This window comes from Theobroma umbraticum, unplaced genomic scaffold (assembly GCF_002168275.2).
Source record: "Theobroma umbraticum cultivar Fairchild unplaced genomic scaffold, ASM216827v3 scaffold_86.0, whole genome shotgun sequence".
NCBI lineage: Eukaryota > Viridiplantae > Streptophyta > Magnoliopsida > Malvales > Malvaceae > Theobroma > Theobroma umbraticum.
The window spans coordinates 1,167,974-1,177,360 of NW_018397263.1; the positions used below are offsets into that span (position 1 = coordinate 1,167,974).

The 9,387-nt window shown below is 38.5% G+C and overlaps 1 protein-coding gene across 1 annotated transcript; it reads left to right on the top strand.

The window, feature by feature from the left end:
- The first annotated feature begins 2,900 nt into the window (after positions 1-2,900).
- LOC110420882 (protein VACUOLELESS GAMETOPHYTES-like) lies at positions 2,901-3,840 on the top strand. The gene has a single exon (XM_089784273.1). It carries the CDS (start codon positions 2,968-2,970, stop codon positions 3,838-3,840), a length of 873 nt encoding a protein of 290 aa, XP_089640399.1. The 5' UTR covers positions 2,901-2,967.
- Positions 3,841-9,387: the final 5,547 nt, after the last annotated feature.

Genomic DNA, 9,387 nt, shown 5'->3' on the forward strand with positions numbered 1-9,387 from the left:
TCTTTTGCTGAAAAGGAAGTAGAATAAATAAAGTGGAGGGGAGAAGGAATAAATTAGAAGCCAAATTACCTTAATGGGATTGCTGTGTGGTTTAAAAGGAGGTCGGAGGAGGGTAGGGTTTTTGCAGGGGTGACATGTGGGAACGAAACGCGGCGTATCGGAGGAAGAACACCGGAGACTAAAATTAATGCGGCACGCCATGCATCCGATGATTTCGATCTCCCCAGGCCAATTGTAGCTTAGCCTAGCCTAGCCTAGCCTAGTGTAGTTGAAATTGCTTTCTGCTTTCCGCGATAAACCCTTGTCTTTTGTCGGCATTGCTGTCTCTTTTGGATCAGATTTATGGGTCCAGTTCGGACCCTTCCTGGGCTTCGCTTTCATCTCTTTTGGGTCTCAAAAGTTCACGGAGATTTGGGTTCTGTCTTGGGATTATCGATGGGCTCCCTTTTGTATTGCATGAGCCTCACCCTGTTTCCATGTAAAGGAAGACTCTGAGGATTCGTGGGAATTTCATCACAAAGAATCCATACTAAGTTATTTGTGTGCAAAAAAAATAAATAATAAAGAAAAAGATCTGTTTTGAAATGTTTCATGATGCTTTTCACTTATCCTTTTGCAAAAAAGTAAAGAGATTTCTTTGCTAATGGATAATTCAGTTACGAAAATACTTTTCGAAAAGGTTTTTTAGCATTTTCCATGTTTGAAAGGGAGAAAATGCAAAAGTGAATGCAAAAAAGTTTCGGCACCAGGTACCGATGCGATGGTGTGATTTTGATCTCCATGAACACTGCAGCGCATGCCCCACGGTGTTCTCCTCTTTCATGCATACAAGCTCAACCTTGTGCGTCGCAACCCACAAGCCACCCGCCAAAAGGTTCATGCCTGCAATGTGTGTTGCGACCTGGTTTAAGGGCTGAGCTATGCGACTTTGATGTGCATGCACCCTATTTGCACCAACTTGCCTGAACATGTCAGGCGCGTGATTCATCCGAATCACCTCTTGAAGGTGCGGTCATTTCACCCTGGTTGGTGCCTAACTGGTTTACAAAGCTGTGTCCACGTCCTGCCGTTATAGATGTGAACTTCGTTGCTTTGATCTTCGCCTTGATTGTGTCTTACATTCTGATATACCAACGCCACGATTCCTGCCACCAGAAGCTCCGCCACCAACGCCACCTTGTTTTTCTTGGGCTTCTGTGCCCCTTCCTCGACCACCTTATGTTTGTGGGCATCCTTTTAGACCACCTTATTTTGTTCGTTATGCTTCTGGGATCTTTCCTACTAACTCTAGCAGTCAGGTTCAGGGCGACAGGAACAAGAAAAGCTTGATCGTTTTTGGAGAATAATGGAATCTCTCCTGGAATGATTCCTAAATATTCCACCAATCTATGTTTCTTCAAACATCAAACTCAGGACAAAGGAATAGAAAAACGAATTGTCCCCTGCAAGTGTTTTAATAGGACTTGAATGTTGGTTTTTGTTCATGTGTTTTTTGCCGTGTCTTTTCCTTAGGACCATAGTCATAGATGTCTGATCTGATCAATATCCTCTGCATTCAGATTTAGATTTGAATTGTCTGTAGTTCAATGTAACACTTGAATGGTAGGCTTTGTTGATCTATGTTACCTCCTTTTGTTGTCAATAATTAAAAACCAACACTCTAATTTGAGCTACAATATGTTTGACATAACTTTTGTGCGATAAATGTACAAATAATCAATGCGATCCATAAATAGACATTCTTATCTTCCCAGCCATTCAGCCTGAGATTATTTACTTCTCTCTGCTGATGAATTAGGAACCTTCTCAATAGCTTCTGTTTTCAACTTTTATGGAGTTCTGATTTATTGAGCCTTCAGACAATTTCAAGTTATTAGATGAATCAAAACTTTACCTCACCCCTTTCTCTTGATAAGTCCACAGGCAAGCCTAACAGTCAGGGCTTCTGCAACCTCCATTGACCCTTGACCTTGCTTGGTAAACAGTAACTGTTCATCGTTTTAATTGATACATGTTCATAATTATTTATAGCAAATGCTTATCATGGAGCAAATAAAAGCAAAGTCTTTATTTCTTGGTAAATGAAATCTCATTTTCTCCAAATTTGAGATGCATATGAAGATATTGTTTCTATCTTGACTCGCGACTCTCTTGAAATCATGGACTCTGCAACTATATATGCTTGTTGCCATTGACAGTGTGCATATAATATGTTACAAATTAGCATAATAATAATGTCAAACATTTAACAACTTGTTGTTCTAAAAGAATTTCTCTCTCAATTGGTTCCACCAAACCCTTAAAAACTACAAATTGATTAATACTAAAATAGTAGAAGTCGTCTTAATCAAGAACTTGAGAGAATTGAAACAAACATGTTGAAGGGCTTGATATTCCATGAAAATGGCCATGGTCCATGGCAACTATCATCTTTTACTTCCTTTTTCCAATAAATATTGATGTTAACGCTCAAAAAGAATTGAAAAAGGAGGATTTACGAAAAAGCTAATGAACGAGGATAATATTGAAATTTTTTTTATTATATTTATATGTCCAAGATATCCTGAATTCATCTAGCATGTAGTCATTTAAACGCGTTTTACCCAAACTTGCATTGTCAATGCTTAATTCGAAGGTGAATTTAGGCAAGTGTGAGCTATTCAAACTAGAAGTTTCTCAAAGTAAACACAAATGGCTAGTAGTACTTATTAATTAATCAACTGTGTCAACATGACACAGTAACGTGTTTAACAGTAAAAAGAATCTTTAAACTTGGCAAGACTGCATCGCTCTGAAAGTCAGTAGCCAGAGGCACAATAACTCAACTTGATCGATTAATAAAAGTCCAAAGTCGCACTCAGACGACTCTGCCAAGCTTTAACCACTTCAATCATCCTCAACATGTAACTTTCAAATGTTCAATATGTATAAGCTCGCAATGGCAAGCCCTTGCAAAGATAGAGAGAGATGACTCCATTATCAAAGAAAACTATGCAACATTTCACCCATAGCCATCCATTAACAGAAGTTTACGCCATCACAGAGTTCCTCTGCGATGGTTGCAGGACTCTAGGGTTTGGCACAAGGTATCGATGTGAATCCTGCCATTTTGATCTCCATGATCACTGTGCCACCTGCCCTTCGGAGCTCTCGTCTTTTATGCACGAACATGATCTCAAACTCGTTGTTTTCAGGCCACAGGCTACGTGCCACAACGGGCGTATCTGTGACTTGTGCGGCGACCCTATCGAAGGGATTTTCTATGGCTGCAAGCTATGCGAATTCGCTGTGCACCCTCTTTGTACCCAATTGCCTGAATATGTACGGCACGTGATGCATAAGGATCCTCCTTTTAGGCTGCAACGATCTGTGCCTGGTCGGTGCATGGTCTGCAAAGATACATGCCCATCTTGGCGTTATAGATGTGGGCTTTGCTGTTTTGATATTCACTTTGAGTGTGTCTTAGCACCTTGTGAGGTGGCGGCGATGTCAACGCCAACGCCTCGATCTTTGAAAAGATCAGTTCCACCACCACCATCACCATCAGCTTCCCCTTTTTCTGATGCTTGTTATGCTTACGGCTACGGGGCCATGCCACCACCTCCTTATTTTGCGTATGGTTACGGAGTCCCTCTTGCACCCCCGTATTTTGGTCCTCATCCTCATGGCTATGGAATCCCCTCTAGCTCGGGCGGGAACAACGTCAATAGCCATCCGCATAGCAACAGTCAAGGTCACGGAGGTTGGGGAAAGTTTCGAAAGAGAATGTACGCAATTGCTGGGAACCTAACTCTTGGAGTAGTTAGTAACGTGGTGTACGGAACCTTCTTTTCAAGCTAATAAGAGCATTGGAGTTTCAGTTGCATCTAATTTGCTCTTTGTTTGAAGGCCAAAACATTGCAATTTCAAGCTATTAGAAAAAATGTATAAATTTCTAGAGGTATCAGGAATTAGTTCTTTGTACTTCTAGATTCTTTCTTAATAGAAGCATGACAGAGTTGGGACTTCTCCAATTTTCTGCAACTACTTTTCATCAAATTCTCGAAACTAAAAGTTTGTGGAAAACGACTGTTGAAATACTGGGAACATGACCAGGCCATTATAATATTTTGCTTTTCCATCAAAAGAAAACTTTATTAAGTATCAAAGGCCGATACTTGACCTGGTTTGAAACAAGCAAACCAGTTCGAACTTTACAAACCCAACACATAAAACGTGATCTTGTTACAAACCAAAGAAACAAAACATAAATCATTCCAATTCAATCACCTAAAACCTGATACATGGCCCTATTATTATTATAAAAAAAACAAATTGAGACAAAATTATATCGATAATTTATTTTTTTTATAGATATAGAGAGTTTTCCCAAACCTTGGCCCATGTTCCAGCAAGTGACAGTTGTAATAGTTGTGATATATTGTTTGTCCATGGTGTAAATGTTGTATTGACCTCACCCACATGGAAAAAAAAGGGCTAAAAACGAGTTTTGAGAATATCAAGTAAATATGAAAAATTCATTGAATACCAAGTAAACCATTAATCTAGCTTTGAGAATATCTAAACATGAATATAATGTAATTAGATTCTGTGTATCCCCTTAGACACTCCAAGCTTGTTTTCTGACTGCTATTTCCTAGTAAAGTACTACACAATCAGGTGACAGGAAAGACCAAAGAATATTAAACTTGGCAAGACTGCCTCCTTCTGACAGTTAACACTGCTTTTCTATGAAGCTTGGACTCATTCAATCATCCTCGACATAGAATTATTTGTTTGCAGCTGTTGCTAGGTGATTGGACATAGGGAGATACATAGGGACATGATGAAAAATCAGACTTTTCTTCTTTCAAACTCTTAGAGTTTGAAGTATACATGTGAATCCTCCACCATGAATTATTTCTGTTAAGAATAGTCAACATACTTGTTTTCCTAAGGGGACCTCCATGATGTAGCAATGGTGCAATGTTTATAGTTAGAAGGCAAATCATCGCAAGTAAGGGTGAGCATCGGATGATTGATCTATGTCAATTAATGATAAGTTCGGTTAGTTCGATCTGATTATTTTATTTTGATATTAATCAATTAGAATTGAAATATTTACTGTGTAATATAAATGTTATGAGAATCTTAACCAATTACTCAAAAAATCAATTTAAAGTTTTATCTTTCAAAAAAAAAAAAACTATTTTTAAGGGTATGCTTTAGATTAAAACCAGTTCCACCGCCATCACCATCAGCTCCGTCTCTTTGTAATGCTTATGGCTATGGGGCCATTCCGCCACCATCATCATCATCAGCTTCGCCTTATTATGTTTATCGCAATGGGGCCATTAAACCACCACCACCATCATCTTCGCCTTATTATGCATATGGATATGGGGCCATTCCACGATCTCCTTATTCTGCGTATGGTTACGGGCCTTCTGCTCATGGCTATGGAACCCCTCTAGCTCGGGCGGGTATCACGTCAACAATCATCCGCATTGTAGTAGTTAAGTTCAGGGAGTTGGGGGAAAGAATGGAAAGAATATGTATGCAATTGCAGGGCAACTGGCTCTTGGAGTGGTTACTAACGTGGTGTTTGGAACCATCTTTTGGTGATCAAGCAGCTTATAAGAGCATTGGAGTTTCAGTTGCTTTCTTTGTATCTAATTTATTCTTTGTTTGAAGGCCAAAACATTGTAACTTCGAGCTATTAAACAAATTTATTTCTGCATTTAGAATTTGGGGGAAGGAAATAAGAGAAGCATGACAGACTTCGGACTTCCCCAATCTTCTACACCTGTTTTTCATCAGAAAGTCAGACTGGGCTCCCCTACTAATGTTGCTGACAATTCAACCAGTAGTCAGAATTGGATCCGGCTTGAGTCTAGATTTCTTAGCTCATCTCTCTTGTGTCTGGCCCAACTACTCCAATTCTGGGCCAGCTATTCCCCGGTCTTGTTCAAATTCTGTGCTGGTTGATTTGTCACCACACTTGAGCTACTGACAAAAGAGAAAGGCCAGGCAAACGTCTCGTGTGAGTAACCGCATACGTCCATTCCTGAAATTTGTGGTTAAAATCGGATGCAGCCCTATCACCAAGAGCTGTACGACTGTTTAAAGCCTTACTATCTGGCTGGATACCCTACGTCTCTACGGGCTACCCCATTATTATGGTTCCTCCACAAGAATTAGGCCAACTGGCCGGCACCAATCTATGGTTTTTAAGGTGGTTGTTGACTTGTTATCTCCTTGCATGCTTTGCTGTATTGACACGATTCCTGTCAGTAACAGGCCTTATCCGGGCACTATGTCTCTACCCCAAACCTATTACATTCTTGCTAAAAATCAAATTGAAACGTCGCCTTCCCTTGCAAAAGTGAAATAAATCTATTAGTTTTTTTATTCTGAACAGAGCCTTTCTCTCCTCTAATGCAATCCGCTTTTAGCTAAATGCATTCTTTCAATGATAATTGTTTTGTATATATGAAGCAGGTAATCATAAATATTACGTTACAAATCTACAATCAACACCGTAAAGGAATCAAACATCCCTAATATTATACAAATTAAAGGGTACCCCATGGGAGCAATGCTTTGCCAGGAGACCATTAACATTGTCTTTGAGACTCCTGGAAACCACACCAACCATGGCTAAATTTGCTCTCAACAAACAGTAGACAGCATCATTTGATATCTCGTTTGGTGTTTTTTTCATCATTTTTATAATTCTATGATGACAGACTATGTTGAGTCATGCTTTTTGATGACCTTTTTATTGTTGCTAGTCATAAAAGCACAAAGTTTAATGGTTTTTTTAAGTTAAATATATTTTGATGGAAAGAGCAATTGGTGGATTCAATCACAAGATAAAGAAATCATTCTAACTGACCCAAATCATTGTTTTATGTAGTCGGGTGGACAGTGGACACCATAGTCAGGAATCAAATGGAAATCTGTCACTTCCTAGGTCTGTAGACAAATCAAACACGTCATGTGAAATTAGATCTGCCACGACATTGAAATTACTGAAAAGCACTTGTCTGATAGAAAGAACGGTATTATTTTTTTTTTTTTTGCTCCTGAAAACTTTCTGATGGGGAAACCAAGGGTTGCTCCCTGGCAAGGTTCATTGCACGCTTCTGCTTCTGAAAGGCTCAGAGAAGGACTCTGATCAGCTGTTGGGTGAAGAAACTGGGGCAAATGGAATATTCCTGGGGTGTATCTACACCCTGAGAGCAGATAGGAACTGTTAAAGGGAGCCGTGAAGACTTAAAAAACAGGCGAATTCTCACGACTTTCTGGTGCTAAAAGATTGTGCAATGAATTTGCTGGCAATCTTGTTTTGTCGTCTACCAGGGGGAGCCCTGGAGTACGTGGCGATTGTTCCATCGTCGGCGTTGTTTCTCTCTCACCCTAATGATTGGAGGGTATAAATATTGGAAACCAATCAGCTTGATTTCAGAAAGAACACCCAACGCCTACGAGTCGCCTCGCAAACCTTAACTCAGAAAATAATAGAAAAAAAAAAAACCAAAAGAAATCGTCTTCTGGTCATCCTCACTATCTAATCGCTGCATATTTTGACGCAGCAAAACGGAAAAGACTGCTTCCTTGAGAAATAATGTGGCATTGTCCCTTCTCTCTGGACTCCATGGAATTTGATCGAGCTTTCATCAAAAACGTGAAGCGTCTGGTCGTCAAGGTCAGCTGCAAAGCAACCTGCAAAACTTACTTTCCCATATGGCTGATTTTCCATTTCCATGTGCAACATCATGTTCATGTGCATGTCTTTTCTGAACTGTTCTGGCAATTTGGCATGCCAATTGCCATGCACAACCCTCCCCCTTTTCGAAAGACAAAACATTCAATTTTATTTTTAGAACAATAAAACATAGTACAAAATCTTGAGGAACATATGTATTTTTGGTCCAACCAAAACAATATTATTTAAGTTTTTGGAGCCTTGCTGCCCTGGCAATATATTTACATGTATTAAAATAAACCCTCTTTTACACTTCTAAATTTAGCTATTTATATGAAAAATTAATCAAATGATTTTGAATATTAATTAGATCCATAAAAAATATAGGTCCATAAAAATCTAATCCTCTTCCACATGAAACCATGTGACAAGACAAACAGAAGGGACTGAATTTGATTTGGATTTTTCGATCTGCTTGATATCACTATGAAACCATATGTTGCAGCTGTTGCTAGGTGATTGGGCATAGGGCGATACATAGGGACATGACGAACTATCAGACTTTTCTTCTTTCAAACTCTTAAAGTTTCAAGTTTACATGTGAATTCTCCTATCATGAATTATTTCTGTTGAGAATATTCAACATATTTCTTTTCCTAGAAGGACCTCCATGATGTAACAATGGTGCAATATTTGTAGCTAGAAGGCAAATCATTGTAGGTAAGGGTGAGTATTGATCTATGTCTGATAAGTTCGATTAGTTTGATTTGATTTTTTTTTTATTTTGATATTAATCAAATAGAATGTTAATATTTAGAAATTTCAAAATATATTATATAATATGTATGTATTTGGTTAAACTAAAGACATTTCAGCTTATTATATATTAAAAATTAAAACGAATTTAGATAAATTAATTCAAAATATATCCGATTTTAAGAAAAAATTCGATCAATTTTAATTATTTAAAATTCAAGATCGAACGGAGGAAACCGATCTAATCCTCACTGATTATCAGGAAGATTGTAATTTAATTTATTCGGAAAGATATTTATAGGATTTAATTTATACTATCTTTCAAAATCTTGTTGGATGTCTATAAAGAGACAGACTAAATTTCCTGATAAAAAAAAGTAACGAAGAATCCGAAGAAACGGGGGCGCGTGTCCCTTAATCAGTGGAACCCTTCCTAGTCGCTCGTCAGGTAGTAAATTAATAATAATCTTTGTCATGTCGTCATCTCTGTCCGCATGTGACTGCTTCTGCCACGATTCCCCTACGGACCAATCCACGCTGAACTCCTGAAACAAACCATAAACAATTTTTAATTTTTATGTTCCTTTTAAAGTTTTTATTTAGTTTCATCCCTCTATTTCGGACCACTATATATTGGAACTACTTCGACGTGGCAAACCGCTGCGGCTGCCTCATTATCATCTTCTCAAACTCAGTCTGTCACACTCGGCCCACGGGAAAGAAAGAAAGAAAGAACTGATCGCCTGACTCGACCGAGTCGATTTTCACTCGATTAAAAATGGACTCCATGGATCCTTCTCGTGCTTTTGTGACAAATGTCAAGCGTCTCATTGTCAAGGTTTCTGTTTTTTTCTTTTTCTGGGAAAAATGTTGAACCGGTTTCTTGAGTTTTTGGTTAATTTGGTTTGTTTGTTTTTTTTTTTGATAATGTGGTTTTGATT